The sequence below is a fragment of the Schistocerca cancellata genome, chromosome 12, assembly GCF_023864275.1.
Source record: "Schistocerca cancellata isolate TAMUIC-IGC-003103 chromosome 12, iqSchCanc2.1, whole genome shotgun sequence".
Lineage (NCBI taxonomy): Eukaryota > Metazoa > Arthropoda > Insecta > Orthoptera > Acrididae > Schistocerca > Schistocerca cancellata.
This window is the reverse complement of record NC_064637.1, coordinates 31,789,887-31,813,956: the sequence shown is the minus strand read 5'-3', so window position 1 is coordinate 31,813,956 and position 24,070 is coordinate 31,789,887. Positions and strand designations below refer to the sequence as shown.

Here is a 24,070-nt window from a genome sequence, read left to right as displayed (position 1 = left end):
AATTTGTTCTGGAAGTAGGGTTAAGGTCACAGATGACATGCTGTATGAAATGTTCTGTACTGAATATATGCACAAAACTAACCCAAATAAAGTTTAAAAAACAACATTTCACATACTTAACAACCAATCAAAGTGGTAGCTCGCAACACACGCACGCGCGCACACACACACACACACACACACACACACACACACACACTTATTTTATCTGGGCACAACCTTCAACCAACTGTTCACCCCAAGCACAATGTGCTCAATTTTTTGTAATTGTGACAAAGTCACACAAAAAGAATGCAACCATATTGCAAATCAATATAAGTACTTTATTATTTTTGTTTGATTGTTTTCCTTCACATTTTATTCATGTGATTTTGTATGAAGATTTGAATTTTTCTAACTGTCCTGGGATTTTTACTCCGTTAACTGTAACTCTTGTCAATGGTATTTTTTATATGTATAAATTTCTAAGCTTAGTTAATTTTATTATTTCCCATTTTGTAAAATTTTACCAAAGTTTAATTTTGCATAATACATTTTTTAGGAATTAGAAAAATTTCTTCTGTTTCTGTCACTACACAGGCTACTTTTGTATTCATCACTGCCCTCTGGTTGCTTAAATTTTCTTCCTTGTTATCGTGTTGTAGCTAGTCGGTCTGCCATGACTGCTGTGCTACATACCGTCTTTATACAGCTCATCACCAAGATGTTCATGGTGTGCATTTCAGCTGTTTAATGTCCTACGTATTTCTGGTTTGCAGACAATCTGAAGATGCGTTCTAACTGGAACGCGTAAGTCATTGCTGGCTTCTTACTTAGTGATCAAGAACTCAAACCCTCCGAGAACAGGTTGCAGAGATTGTGCACATAAAACTCATTAAAAAACAAATAATGTAATAAAAAACACCACAGAAACACAAGGGAAAACAGAGGACATAATATAATTCCCAAAAGCACTGGGGTAAGTGGCAACAAAGATCTATTCGGAATATGAGCATTAATTATAATATCAGATGTCAAGGATGCTGGAATGTTTCCCATACTTATCACTTTTGTCATACTTATTTCTCGAGTGTTTGAGTTCACAGCATCCTTGATATCTAATAATTAGTGCTCACGTACTGAATAGGTTGTTGTTAAAGCTTATCCTAATGCTTTCGGAAATTTTAGTATGCCTCTATTTCCCCCCGTCTTCCAATGGTCTTTTATTATTAAATTATTTATTTTATCTTTTAACGAGTTTTGCTTGCACTACCTCCCTCACCTGATCCCTGTGTGGGTTTGAGTCCTTGCCCTATGTTACAACTGAATTCTCTCTATTGTCTTTCACCTTTTTAAATTTTTTTTCCTTCACTTGTTTTATTTATGTAATTTTGTGAGAGTTTAAATTTAGGCAACTGTCTTGGAATTTTATTCTGTTTGTCATTTTACATGTATGTCTTTTTTGTCAATGGTATTTTCCATATAATTTTAAATTTCTATTCTTTGATCTTTTATTATTTACACTTTGTAAACTTTTCCAAAAGCCTTTTTTTTATGCATTACATTTCTTACGAGAAAAAAAATTTCTCTGATTCTGTCACTACATTTATATTCATCACCACCCTCTAGTGCATTGCATTGTCTCTTTGGTTATCATGCTGTAGCTACCCAGTGGGCCACTACAGCTCTCTTTGTTACATAATGCCTTTACATATCTTATCACCAAATTGTTAATGGTGTGTATTTCAGCCGCTTAATTTTTGCGAAAGCTCAAAATTTTGTGTGTGTGTGTGTGTGTGTGTGTGTGTGTGTGTGTGTGTGTGTGTGTGTGTCTTATTGTGCCTATCTACCAGCCCTTTCCCGTATATATATATAATAGAGGGAAACATTCCACGTGGGAAAAATATATCTAAAAAGAAAGATGATGAGACTTACCAAACAAAAGCGCTGGCAGGTCGATAGACACACAAACAAACACAAACATACACACAAAATTCTAGCTTTCGCAACCAACGGTTGCCTCGTCAGGAAAGAGGGAAGGAGAGGGAAACACAAAAGGATTTGGGTTTTAAGGGAGAGGGTAAGGAGTCATTCCAATCCCGGGAGCGGAAAGACTTACCTTAGGGGGAAAAAAGGACAGGTATACACTCGCCATATACCTGTCCTTTTTTCCCCCTAAGGTAAGTCTTTCCGCTCCCGGGATTGGAATGACTCCTTACCCTCTCCCTTAAAACCCAAATCCTTTCGTCTTTCCCTCTCCTTCCCTCTTTCCTGACGAGGCAACCGTTGGTTGCGAAAGCTAGAATTTTGTGTGTATGTTGTGTGTCTATCGACCTGCCAGTGCTTTTGTTTGGTAAGTCTCATCATATTTCTTAGTTATAATAGAAGGAAACATTCCACGTAGGAAAAATATACCTAAAAACAAAGATAATGTAACTTACCAAATGAAAGTGCTGGCAGGTCGACAGACACACAAACGAACACAAACATACACACAAAATTCAAGCTTTCGCAACCAACGGTTGCCTCGTCAGGAAAGAGGGAAGGAAAGGGAAAGACGAAAGGATTTGGGTTTTAAGGGAGAGGGTAAGGAGTCATTCCAATCCCGGGAGCGGAAAGACTTACCTTAGGGGGAAAAAAGGACAGGTATACACTAGCACACACACACATATCCATCCGCATATATACAGACACACGCAGACATTTGTAAAGGCCTTTTGTTTGGTAAGTTTCATCATCTTTCTTTATATATATATATATATATTATCTTTGTTTTTAGGTATATTTTTCCTACGTGGAATGTTTCCTTCTATTATAACTAAGAAATATGATGAGACTTACCAAACAAAAGCACTGGCAGGTCGATAGACACACAAACAAACACAAACATACACACAAAATCTAGCTTTCGCAACCAACGGTTGCCTCGTCAGGAAAGAGGGAAGGAGAAGGAAAGACAAAAGGATATGGGTTTTAAGGGAGAGGGTAAGGAGTCATTCCAATCCCGGGAGCGGAAAGACTTACACTCGCACACACACATATATATATATATATATATATATATATATATATATATATATATATATATACTGAACTATCAGTTTCATAAGTCACGGCTACAAAATACAAACACAAATTCTTTACACACTAATGGAAAAACTGGCAGAAGCTGACCTTGTGGAAGATCAGTTTGGATTCCGTAGAAATGTTGGACATTTGAGGCAATACTGACCCTATTTTAGAAGATAGATTAAGGAAATGCAAATCATCTTTTCTAGCATTTGTAGACTTAGAGAAAGTTTTTGACAATGTTGACTGGAATACTCTCTTTCAAATTCTGAAAGTGGCAGGGGAAATACAGGGAGCAAAAGGCTATTTATAATTTGTACAGAAACCAACGGTCAGTTGTAAGAGTCAAGGGGCATGAAAGGGAAGCAGTGGTTGGGAAAGGAGTGAGACAGGGTTGTAGCCTATCCTCGATGTTACTCAATCTGTATATTGAGCAAGCAGTAAAGGAAACAGAAGAAAAATTTGGACTAGGAATTAAAATCCACGGAGAAGAAATAAAAGCTTTGAGGTTTGCTGATGGCATTGTAATTCTGTTGGAAACAACAAAGGATCTGGAAGATCAGTTGAATGGAATGGACAGTGTCTTGAAAGAAGGATATAAGATGAACATCAACAAAAGCAAAACGAGGATAATGGAATGTAGTCGAATTAAGTCGGGTGACGCTGAGGGAATTAGATTAGGAAATGAGACACTTAAAGTAGTAAAGGAGTTTTGCTATTTGGGGAGCAAAATAACTGATGATGGTCAAAGAAGGGAGGATATAAAATGTAGACTGGCAATGGCAAGGAAAGCGTTTCTGAAGAAGAGAAATTTGTTAACATTGAGAATAGATTTAAGTGTCAGGAAGTCTCTTCTTAAAGTATTTATACAGAGTGTAGCCATGTATGGAAGTGAAACATTTTTGATGAATGGTTTAGACAAGAAGAGAATAGCAGCTTTCAAAATGTGGCGCTGGAGAAGAATGCTGAAGGTTAGATGGGTAAATCACTTAAGGGTGTGCTGAACAGAAGTGGGGAGGTGGGAAAGAGTAATTTGTGGCACAACATGACTAGAAAAAGTGATAAGTTGGTAGGACATGTTCTGAGGTATCAAGGGATCACCAGTTTAGTATTGGAGGGCAGTGTGGAGGATAAAAATCATAGAGGGCGACCAAGAGATGAATACACTAAGCAAATTCAGAAGGATGTAGGATGCAGTAGTTACTCGGGAATTAAGAAGCTTGCGCAGGATAGTGCAGCATGGAGAGCTGCATCAAACCAGTCTCAGGACTGAAGACCACAACAATAACAACATGTTAACATAAGATACTTAATTTGTACATAATCCAACTGTAACATACTATCACTGACAAAACCTATTCTACAGGATGTCATCAATGGCGAATAAAGGATATAATCTGGAGAAGTTCACCCATTCCTAGCGTAAGATTTCCCCATGTTCAGTAGTTATTTTCTACAGCACATGTCATCCTCATGTAAATCTACACAGCGCTCACTGTGAAATTTTGTCAGAGTTCCAGTTCGAACTGTATAATAAATCAATAATAATAAATAAGTGTATAATAAATTAATATGTAAATTTACCTCAGGATGATCTGTGCTGTATAAGAAACAGAGTGCAAAGGGTGTGTGTGTGTGTGTGTGTGTGTGTGTGTGTGTGTGTGTGTAATCTCAAGAATAGCAATACCTCATTTACTGCTACAGAAAACCAGCTGTCAGAAGGAAAAATAACTATTATTTTCACAATTTACATTTGTCTCTCCCACATGTGTGGTCACACCTTAGCACACCTTAGCTCAAGGCTGGACCGTACTAGTCGTTCAGACTTCTGCAAAGCCTTTGACACATTACTGGGAGATTAAGTCCCACCATCAGAACAGATAGCGTGGGGTGAATGTGTCATTGCGAGACATCACAGTTTCACCTGTTTCTATACTCCACAAGCCTCCTCACAGTTTTTGATGTAGGGATACAGTGTTTACCCTTTCCCCACTACACCCATTAATCGTGCATGGTAAGAACAATTAAACCTCTGTACAAGCTCTAATTACTCCATTTTTTTTGACTGTGGTCATTTCCAGAGAAGTAAATGTTTGGAAGCAATAAGTCAGCCAAACTCTTTGAGGAATGTATGCTCTCGGAATTTCGCTGGTACACTTCTGTGTGGTGTGCAACGTCTCTCTCGTACTGTCCGCTACAGGAGTTCGTCAAAGTTTCTCTGGGACACGTTCACAATTACTACAAGATCCTGTGACAAAATGGGCCACTCTTTGTTGACTCCTCTCTATCTTTCACATTAATCTCCCCTGATACACATCCAAGACTGATGGGAGACACAGGCACTCACGAATCAGTCTTACAAGGGTTTTGGAAGCCACTTCTGTCATCGACGGATTACCTTCCCTCAAGATTATTCAATCCCATCTCAGCCTGATATCTGCTTTTCCTACAATAATTTTTATGCAATCATTCCTCTCCAAGTCACTTAGGATGGCGGTTCACAGTTTGTGGTAATTGTCACCAGTGGTGTAATTAAACAGCAATGAGTTTCTTTGCCTAGCTGATTAATATTTGACAATTCCTGCAGGAATCGCCAGGTCATCCTGAATTTTTTGGTATTTTGGCTCTACTCTCTCTCTGTCTCTGAGCTGAGCTGCTCTGATTTTTTCAAAATAAGATTTTAGCAAGCTGTGTTCACACAAAATATTGATTGTGTACTCCATTTTGACAGAAGGATTTGAAGGAGCATTTCATCTGCAACATTTAACAGAATATTATTTTAAATAATGACTGCACTGATACTGTTAACAGAAAGAGCTAAACCATCTGTAAAAGACAGGCACTTGATGCAAGTGCTCCAATTCCGATACGTAAGTTTGCTTTTGCTATCTCTTCTAGTGTCTTTTTTTTACCTTCAAATGGTTTTTGTATCTCCATCAAATAGCCGTTCAAATTTCAAAAAATTATGACACATGGGCTATCAAGAAGCTAACCTCCACTGTCATGCAGTGCAAGTGGGAATGGAACAGATATTACACTGGTTCAGTAGGGCAGGGCACACTACATTTGCCTACAGTAGCTATTCAACATGGGTATTACACCTGAAACATCCAACAGGTTTGAAAACAATCTTTAAAACAGCTTTTAGTGACGAAATATCTCAAAGCTGTTGACATTAATCACAAACGGTAAGTTGCGTACAGACTGAATGTGACGAGGGAATACTGTGTGTATCAATGAAGCTGTCTAACAATGGGAGGAAAAAAGTTAAAGAAGCCACAAGTAGCTGTCCATATGTAGCCAGCAGCCAGCTGATACACCTACAGAAAACTGAAATAAAAATTTGCAAAATCCAACTTTCTGGCAATATTTCTGAGGATCATATTACTCAATGTATTACTGCTTATCTTTACTTATACAACAGACAGAGAAGATATGAGCGTCTAATGAACAGAACAGAAACTAGTGACGAGGCATTGGCTTCCTATACTAATGCGTAGACCAAACAGTAGGCAGTGACAGTCAACAGAGCCTTGGAAAAAAAGAAGCGTGGAGGGAGGAGCATGCCAATGTCTTGCAGCCGGAGAGATTACAGCTACTGTGTTTTTTGGACACTTCTGGATGCGGAAGGAAAATAAATTCTTAATTCTACTGTGAAACATTAAATCTCTTGGCTAGCACTCTGTGTTTGCTCAACATTCCGATCCACATTCTGCCTGGGAAACAGTAGAATTCTTGCAGCAGTTCAAACAGAACTCTAACCCAAGATTTGGCTGGAAGTGATTTTCACCTCTTCAAGAAAACGGAGTAGCAGCTCAGATTATAACGCTTTAAGCCTGAAAAAGAATTTGAAGATACTGACGTGCCCCTATACTCTCAAGCAGTGGAACATTGAGCCAAGAGAACTTGTCAACTCATCAAGAAATAAATGGTCCAGTTACATTAATGGGAGCTCTGCCAATCAAAATGCAATAATAGCAGGTGGCAGCACTAGTAGTGGAGGGAGGGTATATAAAGCTGGTTTAAGGGAGGGGGGGGGGGGGGATGCGGTCAACAATGCAGTCATTGTGGTAATGTGGAAAAGGAGCAATTTATCTGACATCCAAAAGGAGTATGAAAATTGGCTTTCTAGTCAAGTGTGGAAGCAATTCCAAAATGGCTACATTTTAAAATGTGCTGCTGTGGTTGAAGTATACCGTGCACAGAGAAACAGCACTATCCAAAATCGGCACCACGGCAGCTGCGGACCACCACGGGCCACAGGTGACGGACGTGAGCGACAGCTGTAAAGATGTGTACGAGCGAACAGATGTGCAGCTGTTAAGAAACCACCCACTCAGATGAACTGCGGTGTTACTAACAGTGTCTCCTCAACGACTGTTCAGCAAGCTCTGCTGCGTAAGGTCCTCCTACGCAGAAACAGGGTCAGTGCACCAGTGCCGACCACCGTTCACTGATGACAGACTGGAATTTGCAGCCAATACCATAACTGGACTGGAGTGGTGACATGTAGCAGTTTCAGATGAATCGTGTTTTAGGCTCCATCAGATAGGTGGCCACTGGTGTATATGGCATGAAACACTGATAGCACACATCCTAAAACAATTGTGGAAAGGGTGCAAGCTGGAATGGGTGATATTGGCTTCCTGCACCGCACAACGGATGAACACAGGTACACACCTACCCACGGGAACCGCGTCCACCCCTACACGCAGTTCGTTTTTCCTCGGCATGATATCTACCGGCAGGACAGTGCAATGTGCGACACGGCTCCTAGTGTACGTGTGCGGTTTGAAGAGCGCCACGGTGAGTTTACCTGGTCACCGTGTAAACCTCATCAAGAATCTATGGGACCACCTCAATCTGGCTGTTTGTAGCACGAATCGTCAGTCGAGGAACACAGTGCAGCTAGTTACGGCACTGGAGTCTGTACGGCACTACATTTCTGTCGGTACCTTCCAGATCCTCACAGACTCCCTCCCTGCACGTCTCGCAGCAGTTTGCACTGCAAAAGGTGGTTATTCAGGCATCTGACAGGTGTTCACAATAATGTGAGTGGACAGTGTATATTAAGTGCTTTAATAATAAAAAGAGTAGTTTTTAAAACTGTCTTCTCCATTTGCAGTAGTTTACTGAAAGCTGACTGAAGGGAATTTTTAGAATAGCTATTATTTTGCTAAGGAAATTGACCTCGGATTTACACTACTGACCATTAAAACTGCTACACCACGAAGATGACGTGCTACAGATGCGAAATTTAACCGACAGAAAGAAGATGCTGTGATATGCAAATGATTAGCATTCCAGAGCATTCGCACAAGGTTGGCGCCAGTGGCGACACCTACAACCTGCTGACATGAGGAAAGTTGCCAATCGATTTCTCATACACAAACAGCGTTGACCGGCGTTGCCTGGTGAAACGTTGTTGCGATGCCTCATGTAAGGAGGAGAAATGCGTACCATCACATTTCCGACTTTGATAAAGGTCGGATTGTAGCCTATTGTGATTGCGGTTTATCGTATCATGATATTCCTGCTCGCGTTGGTCGAGGTCCAATGACTGTTAGCAGAATACGGAATCGGTGGGTTCAGGAGGGTAATACGGAACGCCGTGCCAGATCCCAACGGCCTCGTATCACTAGCAGTCAAGATCACAGGCATCTTATCTGCATGGCTGTAACAGATCGGATAGACACGTCTTGATCCCCGAGTCAACAGATGGGGACATTTACAAGACAACAACCATCTGCACGAACAGTTCGACAACGTTTGCAACAGCATTGACTATCAGCTCGGAGACCGTGGCTGCGGTTACCCTTGATGCTGCATCACTGACAGGAGCACCTGCGATGGTGTACTAAACAACGAACCTAGGTGCACGAATGACAAAACATTTTTTTGGATGAATGCAGGTTCTGTTTACAGCATCATGATGGTCGCATCCGTGTTTGGCGACATTGCGGTGAATGTACATTGGAAGTGTGTATTCGTCATCGCCATGCTGGCGTATCACCCGGCGTGATGGTATGGGGCGCCATTGATTACACATCTCGGTCACATCTTGTTCACATTGACTGCACTTTGAACAGTGGATGTTACATTTCAGATGTGTTACGACCCATGGCTCTACCCTTCATTCAATCCCTGCGAAACCCTACATTTTAGCAGGATAATGTACAATCGCATGTCGCAGATCCTGTATGGGCCTTTCTGGATACAGAAAATGTTCGACTGCTGCCCTGGCCAGCACATTCTCCAAATCTCTCAGCAATTGGAAACGTGAGGTCAATGGTGGCCGAGCAACTGGCTCGTCACAATACGCCAGTCACTAGTCTTGATGAACTGTGGTATCGTGTTGAAGCTGGATGGGCAGCTGTACCTGTGCACGCCATCCAAGCTCTGACTCAATGCCCAGGCCATATCAAGGCCGTTATTACGGCCAGAGGTGGTGGTTCTGGGTACTGATTTCTCAGGATCCAAGCACACAAACTGCGTGAAAATGTAACCAAAATGTCAGTTCTAGTGTAATATATTTGTCCAATGAATATCCGTTTATCATCTGCATTTCTTCTTGGTGTAGCAATTTTAATGGCCAGTAGTGTAGAATTCAGGGCAGAGTGGTCTGTCACTGCCCCAATGCACGATATCACTACATTAACATGTGCAAATCTGCCTTTTCACTGTGCAACAGACTCACTCTCACCGCCTACTCTTCTACCGAGAGGTGCGGAAACATTTAGACACACTGCCACTCAAAATACTATGACTTACAATTATTTGGATACGAACAATGAGTAAGAAGACACCATAATATTTTGGCTTTAAAGGTTGCCCTAGGGACCATTTGCCGGCCTCATTTATACCGAACACAGTATAGTACAACACACCACTTTAAGAAAGTCATGTGTTGCACAATGTATTTAGGACAACTAAATGATGATCAACTGCTGAAGAAAATTTATTTGATGTAGTTGGAAGGTGAACACACGTCGAACATGGGGTTGCTCAGTAAGTGCACATTAACTGAATGGCAGTGAAGTTGGCACAGCTACTGGACAGGGTGAAGCTCCTGGCGGCTCGCGTACAATTGCTGTTTTTAATGGTTTCTCCAACAACCAACCCCCGCCTCGGACTTGTGCTGGTCTCCGTGAAAGAAGACTTGTGACAATGCTTGAAAAGCTCACGGAAAAAAAGTAGTTTGAGTTGCAGAGCCCGCTACGAACAGGGACTCCGATTGTCACTAATACATTTGAGGCAAACTTGTCCGGCAGACAGAGAATTGTTTGACGTTGTTTTCAGAGTTTAAAAGATTGTTATAATGTATGTGGCTTATGAAAGAAAAAAATCCTCTCATTTAGCAATGTTGAGAGAGGTAGTTTACTGTCAAGTTTTCAGCGCTCAGCAACATGCTAAAAAGGACGATATTTCAACGACGTGAGGCACACAAGGTATAGCTTGACGTAGATTTGGATGGGTGGGAGCGTGAGTTGGATGGGGGGGGGGTTTGGTGCGAGAGATTTTCAAGCCAAGATGTAGGCAATGAGAAAAAGGGATTTTCACATTAGAAGCCTACCTTCCAGTTAAAGTACTGAATTATTCAACAACTATTATGGAGGAACCCACGAAACATTTCATTCGTGATACTGTTCTAGTAACTACATTGGTCCAGACTCATCTTGATCCTATAGGCTGTGCTAGCACACAAACAAAAACAGTTGACATTCCAAATTCTACAACATTCGTTCTGTAACTGATACAAAAGTACACAAAAAATGAAACAACACACTCAGTGCTGCAAAAACACAGACTTCACACCAAGACAGATTGCTCATGTGGCAGCCCTCCAACCAAATAGATAACAATTCAGATCTTGAGGCTTGTTAAAATGTCACTAGATATTATTATGTATAAGGTACTGGAGGGACTGATATTTCCTGTACTATTTTGTCTTCCTTTTAGCAAAATTTCTTAATTAAGGTTTTATGGTATTGTTTTAACTTCTCTGGTGACTACAATGTTAGTTATACACAAGTACCTTGGGTTTGGTTTGACTATTTTCTTCACCAAAAGTAAACTACAGAACACAAGCCTATTACAAATTTCATAATGACTGACTCCTGACTTTGAGCTCATATTCTGGTTACGTCCCATGACAAACATCAATGTGTTGTATCCTGCTGGAATTGTGGAAATGTCTGCTTTCAGTTGATGTACGAATATTATACAGGGTGATTCTAAAGTCACTACACATTTAAGTGATATACTAAGTCACTGTACATTACTTTGCCTGTCAATTCCGGAAAACAGGGCATACCAGGCTCGCTATCAAGACCCTAGTCAATAAATTCCAGCATACTGGTAGTGTTGCAGATGAAGAACATCCAAGGGAGGCTGGCCATAATGCTAGACACCGTGCAAAGTGTGCAGGATGCGATCACACGTAGCCCTTCTGCATCTACCAGCAGACTTACTAGGGAGCTCGGTATTCCTCAGACCACTGTAATGGAGAGTTCTTCGTTACAAGCTGCACAAACGTGCGTACCATATCCACATACATATCCATATCCCCGTACATAAGCTTGTAACGGAGGACTACGCAGCCAGACAAGGTACGTGTCATGACCTGCTACAAGCTGTGGAAAATGATAATTTGACGCAAAATGTCTTGTTCGGTGATGAAGCTACGTTTCATACCTGTGGACAAGTGAACAGACAACTGCAGGATCTGGGCAGACGAACAACCAAGCGTGCTGCAGGAGTGGCAACGGGACACGGCAAAAGTGAACGTGCGGTTAGGGATAATAAGGTCAACAGTGTACGGGCTCTCCTCCTTCGCAGAACAAACAGTTACTGGAACCACATACCTAGATATGTTGGAACAATTTTTGGAGCCCCAGCTGATATCTGATGGGATTATAGATACTGTCGTTTTTCAACAGGACGGTGCACCACCCCATTTTGCCCTCGTTCGAGATTATTTGAATCGAGCATTTCCCGGCAGATGAACTGGTCGTGCCTCTCCACGGATGTGGGCACCCCGCTCTCCTGACTTGACACCCTTAGACGTTTTTGCATGGGGATTTATCAAGTCTAAGGTATACCAAGTGAAGATCCGCAACACTGAACACTTAACACAGCGGATTCGAGCTGCAGCTGCTGAGATTACACCAGATATGCTCGGGCAGGTTTTTCAGTTTCAGTGGCGCACTGGGGTTGTGCCTAGACATGCAAGGTGGTCACAATGAAATGTACTGAAATTATGTCTTATTGTAACAAGAGTTGCAGTGCCATTACATATTGGTAAATAAAATTTGTTTAAGTACAAAATGTATAGTGACTTTAGAATCATTCTGTATTTCAGTTGAAAAGGTGGTGTCATCTGCAGTAATATTTAGGAGAAAGTGTGCTTTATCAACCATTTTTTGGTGAACATCAACTCTGAGGAGTCACAGAAACCAGACCGTAATTAGGATAAAAATTTCTTTTGCAGAAGCAAAGATACAACATTTTTCTCCTTGCAGGGGATTTTCATTACTTTCTGATTACTGATTTCATTGCTATAATGTCAAATGCAAGACACTGCGACTGAGCTTACCGGTTTAGTCATTGCAGTGGACAAATCGTGTGTGTATAGCTTCAACTTTTGTTGACTGCATTGTATGCCACTACTAATGAATACTCCATGCGTTTTTCAGTTAAGAGTTTGTAAAGCAATTATGTTAGCAGCTGCAATGTACAGGATACTGAGTCGTCATACCAATGCACTGCTACAGTTTTAACGCACAATAGGCACTTATTCACCAGCAAAAATGGCCAACTTCATACTAGCATTACAATGTAGCTTTCACGCGTTCAGTTGTTGAGGGTAGGGGGGTAAGAAAATGGGAACTGCAAGTGAACACTTGATATAGAAGCAGCCCTCAATAAATGAACAATGAAAACTACTGTATGTTTTAACAGAAAATGAAAAATTTATTACTTTGAATGAATTTTGGAGGAAAGAATGACGAATGAAATAATACCTACCTTAATCACCTTTGCAGCTATTTGTTTTCACATACGTGAACAACCCACAGAATTCCTCCAGAATGCTTTTCTGAGTAGAACAACACAGCTACAAAGGAAGTACCATTTACCTTAAAATTCTTGTTCTCCTTTGCTACCTTGTTCTTGACAAAGACCCAAATAAGTTCAATGGCGGTGAATTTACAGTGTGCCATAGGGAACCACGAAAGTTTAATTTCCTTGTCCACTGAGTCCAATATGCTGACTTTCCTTAAGGTATTCTCGTGACCCAAAGTACGGTCACACACGTTTCGGTAGGCCCACCTTTGTAAATTCTTCAACTGACGAGACAGATGGAAGCTCTCCGTTACTGCTTTCCATCTATTTAACAATAGAATTCTTCTTCCATTTCACAGATGGGTTTCACGATACTGGACTTAGCATTGTGTGGTATGGAGCACAATTTATTTCAATCGGAGATATGTATGGTAATATTTCGAGAATGCTCCTAAACCAATCTTTGCAGTGTGTGGTTTTCATCTCAAAGTGATAATCTGCATCTCCTTTTTGCCCTACAAAATGTAAACCAGCATTCTGCAAGAATCCACCTTTGTATCCAATGTGGCACAATATAATCCTACTTCCAGACCCGGGCAAAGTTTCAATTCTTTCATTCCAGTCATTCTACTCTTTAACACTTCCTCAGAGATAATCGAATATATTTTCTGATGCGTAATTTCTTTTCTTTCCTGCAATAAATACTTTTTGATACGATTTGCACAACATCAAATCTCGTCAATGTAATAAATAATCCATCGAGTGTTTGGCAATTGTCTTATTTCTCACAGAACTGGTTACCTTTTCCTTCTGCTCTGTTATTTTTCATCAGCACAGATTTTTTGTTCAGTTTCTCATATCTCATTCCCAATTTTTAAATAGCACACCAAAAGATTGTTTCGCCTTTATCATGCAGGACTTCCACTTCAGTCTTCAACTTTTTCCATGCAGCTGCTAATGATGGAAACTGCGTTTCCACACTGAAGCTGCAAATTTTCTTTCTTACGACTCATTGCGTAAACTCATCCAATACAAACTTCTGTTGCCTGCCAGAACACACTATTGGTTATATGAGACATCAGCTTTCTGTATGTTCTCTTTAAAAGCTTTCTGTGTGTTCTCTTTAAATTTGCTTCACTGTAGTTTCACTAACATCGAGACATTCAGAAATTCTCTTTGCTGGCTGTAACACAGAACTCCTCACGCCCTGTTCCTTTTTGGCTTCACAGTAAGCATGCCCACTTTTCACCGTGGACTTATCCCAACCCTGTACACAAGTACAAGGCAGCTAATCACATCCTGAAGCTTGCCGCATATGAGTACTAAACGACAAATGGTAGCACAGATGTTTCCTATCTGAGCAGAAACCTTGATGTAAATACTGCAACAATGAACAATGAAATGGAAATGCTTTTTGGAGGTCCAACAACACAGCAAACGCAAGCACGTGGTGTGTAGGGACGCAAAAGTGTAATTTTAAACATGTGCTATTTGCGTTTTATGTAGAGTTACGTTCATAAAAACATAATAGCAGTGAAAGATGTCAACAGAGGTAGCATTTAACTTTCCATCTTGTTTTTAAGCATCAGCAATATGGGAGTTGTGTCAACCCACATCTGTCATTATTATGACAAAATGGCTAATGAGGAATCAATGAAAATGTACCTGCAAATGGAGAATGGTGGAATTTTTAAACTGTGCAAAGGAAATTGTTAACGTAATTACGGTCTTGTTTCTATGACTCTTCAAAGATGACATTCACTAGAAAAGATTTGAAAAACACATTTCCTCTTAAATATTACCACATGTCGCTCCCTATTCAACTAAAACATAATATTCATACAACAAATGGAATCAGACATTTACATGATTCCAGGAAGGTACTATACTTCAAGGATTGTCATACAATGTAACCAGAATACAAGTTCAAAATCAGGGCTAAATCATTATGAAATGAAGAGCATTCAGAGCAGTGGGGCACCAAGACAGTGACGAAATATGGTGTTAGGGCATCTATGCTAGGTGTGCGAAGTTGTAGACAGTTAAAAGAAGAATGTGTGTCATGTCAAATAAAAAGATCAATTAAATCAGGAGGTGCTAACACCTGCACATGTAGCAAATTTTAAAAGCAGATGGCATAGTGCTACTATTTGAGGGGTGTTAATCAGAAATCACTGCGTGTAAGGTAGGGCAGTGTATGTAATTAGAACTATTTTGGAAAAATCTCTCTCCTTTAAGAAATGGAAGCCACATTACATCTGCTAACAGGGTGTATACATGGACAAGGAAAAAAAATTCCCGGATTTTTCCCAGATTTCCCGGTTGAAAATACACTTTCTTCCGGGTGAAAAAACACTTTTTTCGTGTTAAGTGACATTACACTTTTCCTCAGCACTGTAAAACTTAATCCTTTGATGGTTTTTGGTTTTATACGCCGTAGAATTTCCCAACACTTCAGACAATGACACTCAGGGGAAAAAACACGTTTTGGAAAGATCTTTGATGTGCAGCAACATGTACGCTGCATATTTTGGTGTTACAAAGGTGTAAGTTCAAATTCCACCAAACACCGCATATTACTTTCCGAAGCATTTAAATCGACATTGAGACGCACTTTTGTAAGCCAGCCACAGTTCAAGTCGCGTGATCTCACCAGCTGATGACAGCATAGGACACGTGACGTAGTCAGCCAATAGCAAGATCACTCTTAAGTGGCGCAAACACACAAACAAGAAAAGTTAATGTTTCAAATTAATATACACATTGCTGCTACAAGAAAAGCAAAGCTTTCACATATAATATTGGTCTCTAAGATTAATAAGCTGCAAGAGAAGCTAAGCTTCCACGTATAATGTTGATCTTTTTTGCGCCTGTTACATTTTAAGATACATAACCCAAATGTGCCACTGAAATTTTTAGATATGACGTAAATGTCTGATCTTCTGGGCCCGAAATTCTTCTTGATGGTCGTCCCCAAAGAGTCGATTTTTAAATGAGAGTTTAACGCTCTGTGATATAAGAAATTCGTCGTACATTCTCGCATGTAGTTCATCTTGCATAAAAGGAAATTTACTTTCAAAGTAATGCTTTTCAAACAACCATTAGCAATATTTTCCCGTCACCTGTCAGAAATAGGTCCGTTTCAGCAGTTGCCAGAGAGCGCCACTGCGCTTGCACAGCTACGATGACGCAGCAAGCCCGTATGTTCGTACGTGTAAAACATTTAAAAGATCTTGCATTAAAACGAATCTAGTGTAAACAGCTGTCACGTCACACTCATCGGAGGCAATTTGTTGTTACGAAGCATTGTATAATCTCCCTAAAGCCTATGACACACTTTGCTGTTAGCAGACGCTTGTATGAGCACTGTGTTTTGTTGTTGTATATGGCGCATTTCCTTTCCGACTTAAGTTTTATTTTCGTTTTTTTTTTTTTTTCTCTCGTTCATGCTTTGTTACTGCAGTATTATTCTGCAGAAGCGGGATACAGTAATATTCTTTGTTAGAGTATTCGTTCTCACCAGTTAAAATCACAAAAATTTAACTGAAAACTAAAACAATGAAAAATTCACAGAATTCTAAAAAATTCCCGGCTTTTTTCCAGTTTTCTCCCGGATGAAAAAATTCTCGGGTTTTTCCCGTTTCTCCCAGTTGTCCTGGGTCGTATACACCCTGGCTAAACAAAACTGACAAAAAGAGTGTTTACTGAAGTCATTTCTCGCTATCACAATTAATGGGTGAGAATACTTCTTTCAGTGTTGCAGTCAATGTTCACTTTACACGACGATACTGCATAGTCTTTTGGGATCTCTCTTACCTGTTACGTTTTAGTACTTAAGAGATAGAAATAAAATTTTAACAATAAATATAAATTCTATCAACAAAACTTAATAGTCATCTTAGGTATGCCAAAGACAAATACAATTACCCTCACTGCACTACTTGTCAGTTGTCAGAAGAAGAAGCATTTCGTGCACAAGTCATGGCGATAATAACAAGACCGTCCATATTACCTATCCACAGACAATGCCACTAATGGGTGAATGAGTGGTCTGTTAAGTTGCTGTGCATCTTTGACTTCAGGATAATCAGTCACTTCGGAGTGAGGACATAGTGAAAATGCCGAGATCCTTGCATTATACAGTGGTTTAGCCTTGAGCTATAAAACTTTACCACCTAGATGCTATTTTAACTCTAGCCTTCTACAATACTAGCCCATTATTCGCCTGTCTAAGTAAGTAGAGAAAACCAGTATAATATCGCATGAATGATAAGGTAATTATAAATGGAGTACAAGCTCAGATTGAAGAAGGGTGAGAAAGGAAGTCAGCTGCGTCTCCTTTTCGAAGGAACTGTTCTGTCATTTTCCATAATTGACTTAAGAAAAGTACGGAAAATGCCTGGAAAGTACGGAAAATGCCTGGATGGGGATTTGAAATGCCATCCTCCCGGGCACAAGTCCACTGTGATATCTCACAGCCAATAAAGAGCGTGGTGTGGTAAGCCTATACCTGTCTTCCACAGTTCACTTTAAGATAACTGATGAAGCTCAACTGAAATAAATGATGACTACCTGTGATACCAAACTAGCATACAGTATTTGGTATGTCAGGGTAAACTTTAATTTAAGAATGGGTGAGAATGTTTAAAAACAGTGTACAGTCTGACGGACCATATGACTAGTCATTGTTTACAGAGTCGACACTCCACCCTTTCACTTCATGCAAGATAAGTGTACCTATAAATATCACTCAGGGTTGCACAATGTGGGTAAATGTTGCACATGGGAATTGAAATTTGCAGTTAGATCTTATACCTTCGACGTTTTCTTTTGGGTATGAGTTGTACTGTCACAAATCGAGTTCTTCAACAAACTGGAAGTAACAATCACTTTTGTGCTTACATGTCAGGGAAAAATATAATGCTGAATAAAGCCTCTGTGTGGGAGCATGCACATGTGTCTTCGTGTTTAATTTTCATTACAGCTACTTAAGTGACAAATTTAACAAACTTACTGTAATTTAAAAACAGAGTGGCTTGTCAAACTCACTTTTCCTAAGGCATTAGGTTTGGAATCCTGTTAATTGTGTACTGTTTGACACAAAACACCAATTTGGTTTGTCAAATGTAGAGGAACTGTTGCTCTTTCACTATCTGAGGCTGAATGAGAAATTATCATTTCTGATGTATTTGCAGTTTTGTAGCTAATGGGTGTACATCAAATACATATTGAGAGTTGGCGATCATGTATGCATGCTTGTGTGTATGAATTCTCTTTTCTGATGAAGCCTGTGGTCAAAAGATTTATCTAAGTGTCTCAGTTGTGCCTGTCTGCTACTTAATGCATCTTCTTTATGGCAAGCAGCAATCTACTGTTTCCTATATTGTAAATACATACATACATATATATATATATATATATATATATATATATATATATATATATATATATATATATATATATATATCTGTTTACTATTTCTAACCAAGAGATTCTGTCTCATTTACAATGAACTTCTCCAGTTGTTTAGTCTGATATCACTAATTTTGAGGCAAAAGTCTCGTTATGAAATTCCCCAATATAAAAAATACAGTGTCAATAAACCCTAATTTTAAGTAGAGATTCATCATCATCATCATCATCATCATCATGCATTCTTGACAAATATAGAGGGGCCACAAAATCTGGAAATGAAGACCAAAATTACACCTGGAAAATACCAAGATTAGAAATAATAAGCCAAATTGGTGCAAGAATATTACTTCAGCAGAGCTGAGAAGATTTTTTGTGAGGACTACTGCTATTTTGAGGCACGATAAAAATTATTGTAATCGGGATGATACTTGGAAATGAATGAGTGGGTATGGTACAAGGATTAGGAGTACAGAAAGAGAGGTGTGTGTGTGGGTGAGGGGGGGGGGGGGGTGTTTTGGAGGGCAGGAGGGGGCCTCTATAAAGATGGTCATTTATATTAACTGTGGTTGTCCGGTAAGGTTTTTAACAGATGTCCAAGCAGCATTCTCCACAATACACGTGCAAAGCACAAACAAATAAAAACATGCAATCACTATTTGGTCTTCCAACAAAGTCATCACTGTTTATGTAAAGTGATACAAATAAATAATCAGTGTTCAACAAATAACAGTTTCTATATTTGTGCATTTCCAAACTCATATCAGAAAATAATTGTATTTAAACATTAGTTATTTGATTCTGAAGAATAGATTATTTACAAAATTAGTAATTATAATATTAACACACTAAATTATTCTACATCTTTAAATATAGAACAAGCCATCTACAAAAACTGATCTCAGGTTCATTCGAATAGTGTTCCTGGGCTTACATTCTTAAGGGAATTACCCATATTAAAAACAAAATGTGGCAACAAAATCTCTTAGCAAGTGGAGAAACCATAACAAACACTGTATGAATTAATGAAATACCTGCACACAGCAAAATGATGTCTACGCATCCCCATGTATTTAACAATATTGATGAACTTTGTAAAACAGTTATCCGTTATTTTCAGCATTTCCAGCTTGTCATTGTTATAATAAAGATATTTAGAGATTCATTGTAGCCTCGCAGAGAGAACAGTTGAATAACCGAATACAATACATGCAGATGTAATACTGAAGGGAATAGTGGTACCTAAAAATTGCCCATTTGCCAGTTCTCTTCCTTTCTTTAAGGGCATAAAATGTGAACAATATTTCAATTCTTTTCTCATATACACCACCTTCAATTTTCCCCAGCTTCATTAATATACAAGAAAAGAATTTACAATAATTCCCTAAAACAGTATAAAACATCAATTTATGCAAATTGTCACTTGCCCACATATTCAAAACATCTCAAAATATGCTTAGTGATCCCAATACTGAAATATAAGATACAGTACAAATACATTTAAAAAAAATCTGCCTCCACATTTCTTTGACACAGAGAAAAAAGAAGATTTGAAAACATGCAATCAGCAACAGTGGTGTTAATAATACGAGCAAAATAAAATATGTACATGCACACGTTAGTTACATTAGGCCAAGTTGAACTCTTTCAGAGCACTTTGCATTATAGTGTCTTTGACAGCACAGAACACTAGTTTAATATTCTCAGTGTCTGTAGACATGAAGCACATAAGCAGTCATTGTCATTATCAGAGAAAGCCACGCGACCAAAAACATTTGCAGCAACTGAGAGGTCATGCATTTGGAAAAGCACCAGACGGCATGCAAGTCGATATAGCGCCGGCAAGTGAGGAGTCGAAGACCAGATCCCGGGACAGGAAAGCGTGCACAGACACAGAACACACACATTAGAGAAACCAGACCGTGCACAAAGATTTGCAGTGACATTGCCAGCTATTGTACAACACAGGGAGTCAGAGAAACAGTGACACACACACAGTAACAACTTACTTGCACCTAAGCCCCCACACAGCACTGCAAGACCACAGCAGTATAAGCACTTGTACTAGAACGAAGGGCAAACCATTAAATCACACTTCTTTTTCCTTCTTATATGACAAAAATAGAAAGCAAGACATATTTTCAACCACGGCAGCTCGAGATAATTTTGTTAGGTGTCTTCCGTCACTTAAATTTGGTATGTTCGTGCAAAATTCAAATTTGCTTCTATCGATTAGAAATTTTAATTTTCACCATCAAATGAGATGCAATACAACAGCAATACGAGCACAGCCACTGTGGCGTGTGGGTACTGAAAACTGGGAACCTGATTCCTGTGCTGAGTGAAGTGTACCAGTTGTCTCTCCTAATACTTGTCACATGGGTTTCCTCCAAGTTCCTCAAAATACTTTTGAATTTCATTTCTAGGGTCAATTCGTGTGGATGTTGACTGATAACTTAGTTTCTGATCTCGTTAATAACAAGTGAAGTAATCTTGCTCAACAATTTATAGCCGAGGACATATTTGCTGTGGGAACCAGTCAGCATACTTGAACAGATTGAAAACATAATACTTGGTGAAAAGTCCTATTTACTAATAAATTATTTATTATTCTACAGTCCCTGGCCATGTTATTAGATACATTTTTTTTCTTTTTTTTTTTTTTTTTTTTTTTTTTTGACAGTTCAATTATTTCTGGGGTTTGATTTCATAAACTGGCTCACCTATAACAATTTAATAGGTTGAAAATCATTAAAGAGCTATTACTGAAAGAATTGAGCTCATTTACTCTGCCACATCATTCTTGTGAGATCTGACTGTCGATGAACAACTGATAATTACTGTTTTGAGTAACAGCTGACATGTTTGAAGTGTCAGTACATTATTAAAAATCTAGTATTATCATGTTCCTGATGTATTTACCATCAGTAACCTCTAAAGTTTGTCAATTACTAAGTGATTTTTGATACAAAATGGTATAAAAAACAATGGGAAAAGTAAGTGATCCAACGCCCCAAAAGATTGCCGATACGTAAGGACTGACTGGCAGCAATACGTATTCAAATTGGATTTCTCAACGATTGGTTTATCTGAATCATCTGTAAGGTGTGTAAAGAAGAAAACTAATTTTGGAATTGAATTAGTACCTCAAAGGAAGAACAGGTGTGGCAGAAAACCAATATTTTCACCAAGGTCTGAGTGCTTTTTGAAAAAGATATGCTGTAAGATCCAGTTTACTTGTACAAAAGAAATCAAAACTAAAGTAATGCAGTGGTGTTGCTGATTCTTTTGATAAATGTACTTCAAGGTGCAAGGGCAAAGGAGCAAAAGCACCAAGATTTGAACTTCTGCAAATTGTCGAGTGTCATTAAATTAGAGAGCATTTGCCGTCATACAGCAGTGATAAATTTTCGGACTTCAAGGCCAATCCTAAAGCAAATCTTAATAGATTTTTTTCCATGGCATTTCAGGTTCGCTTTAGTGATGGGTTCACAACCAAAAGTTTGATAAATAAAACTCAGACTGTATGAAGGCACCTCGGTGAAAAGTGCTATCGCACTGTATTGTGCAGACTCTGGAATATAGCACCAAAGTCATGATATCATCCGTCATCAGTGGCATCTGTACTTTGTTGAGGGGACAATGCAGCAAGACCAGTAAAAGGAGGAGGCTACTAACTCAAATAAAAAAAAAAATGTTCCCTAAAGGAGAACCATTTGTGTTTATGCAGGACTGAGCTCCATGCTACACAGCACAATCAGTAAAAAGTTTTTTGCATCAGTAAAACATCCCTTTGTTACCCTGGTCAGGAAATTTACTGACATGAACCCAACTGAGTTCACGGGAGCTGGTGGAAAGGGAAGTGGCAAAGGAAACAACAACAACAAAACTATTTCTCATAGAAATTATTAGTAACATCTAGTACCATCACTCACAGATGCAGGGCACTGTACAACATGTATGACAAGGCAAACTGAAGCATTAGTGGCTGATAAAACAGTGTGGCGAAGTATTACGAAGTTAGGTCTAGTTCCGCTTACATTTAAAACAACACCAGCATGGTGTGTCAATTATCAATAAACTGTCATGTTTAAAGATATTCAATTACTTCATTTAGAATGAACAAAATAATCTTAACAGCTCTTTGTACCTCCTGAACTGTTATTATGTTGAAAACTGAAGGTGTGTGTCTAATAATGCAACCAGTGACTGTATGTTTGACATTTTCATCCCACCATATCGAATATACATGTATTAGGAAAGGTGAAGCAATCCATTAGGTATACAGCTTTGCATCGTAGTGGATAACATCTTATTACCAGCTAGTATAGAACTGGTGTCTGGTTCCGCCAAATAAAATTAATACAGTACAAGTGCTTATACGTGACATCACAATACAAACAGCACAAAACATTAAGAACACTGAACAAGTAGTTGGCAATGTCACCACATTCGTTAACACAAAATACCTGTGGCACAAGTGAAGTGCGAGTAGATAATCTTCTCGCTGTCAGGATTCAGCTCGACAAACATTCGCAGAATGAATTCCCGAGCCGCGATGGCGTCCCGCTGAGGACCTGTGCCACAGAAGTTGTCATGTACACCTCTCTCTACACAGTACTAGATGTGAACAACAGAACCTAACACAATGGCCTCTGGGAACTGCCCACTGTCACCCAACTCCATAACTCAGCTTTAAACATAACAAAAGTTTGCCACAAAGCACATTTATGACACATTCCTTTACAATTAATTATCTCTGTCAGTACCCTGTGATACGAATGGACACAATTATCAACAAACAAAACTGGGGAAAATCAAATTTTTTGAATAGCTTCAACCTGAAACAGAATGTTGTTCAGTAATTATTATACAATGAGAAGAGGGAGAATGAGGTTCCAAGGGATGGATGGAGAGAGGGAGGGGTAGTTTACGAGGGAGGGTGGGACAGGTATGTTCCAAGGGAAGGAGAGGGGAAGGAGGGAGAAGTAAATGCTGTAGTCACAAAGAAACAACAACAACTGTATATTTGTTTCCCTACACAAATCCTGTCATTCTTGATGCCCTTTATTATAGCTTGCACCATTATTTGTGAATTCTTATGACCAAAAATTTGCCATCTTTGGTAATAACAATTATAATTAGCATGATAGTGAAATTCATAAAAACTGCAACAAAAATTTTGTCACTCTCCTCCTCCTAGATCATATAGGACCAAATAAAGACAAAAGTATATTTACTTAAAGCACTGAAGTGGTCTTACTGCAACTGTCTTGGCACTGATGAAACACGGAAAAATTACATCATCATACTAAATTGTACTAAATCAGTTACATAGATTTGATCTTCTCTGCTAAAAATATACAAATCGTTGCATATAAAAGCTGTAATTGTTACAAGGTGATTTACTTTAAAGCATGACCACAAATGAAATACTAAAAATCAGCAATAGTGACAATAGTTCTTTGTTTGTCTAGTTGGGGAAAGCAACAAGTTACTGCATAAACTTCAAAATGAGATCATAGCATATAGCGTAAGTTTCAAAGTA

At 39.1% G+C, this 24,070-nt stretch overlaps 1 protein-coding gene across 7 annotated transcripts in view; it reads right to left on the bottom strand.

Moving 5' to 3' along the window:
- Positions 1–24,070, bottom strand: part of LOC126109667 (guanine nucleotide-binding protein G(q) subunit alpha) — a 92,254-nt gene that overhangs the window by 5,260 nt on the left and 62,924 nt on the right. For 4 of the 7 annotated variants that reach the window (XM_049914716.1, XM_049914717.1, XM_049914714.1 and 1 more), the window contains one exon: positions 19,241–20,232. In XM_049914716.1, coding sequence (XP_049770673.1) covers positions 20,150–20,232 — 83 coding nt within the window. In that variant the 3' untranslated portion in view covers positions 19,241–20,149. Of the gene's footprint in view, positions 1–19,240; positions 20,233–21,205; positions 23,100–24,070 lie in introns of those variants that run through there. The other 3 variants (XM_049914715.1, XM_049914713.1, XM_049914718.1) reach the window with 2 other exon arrangements.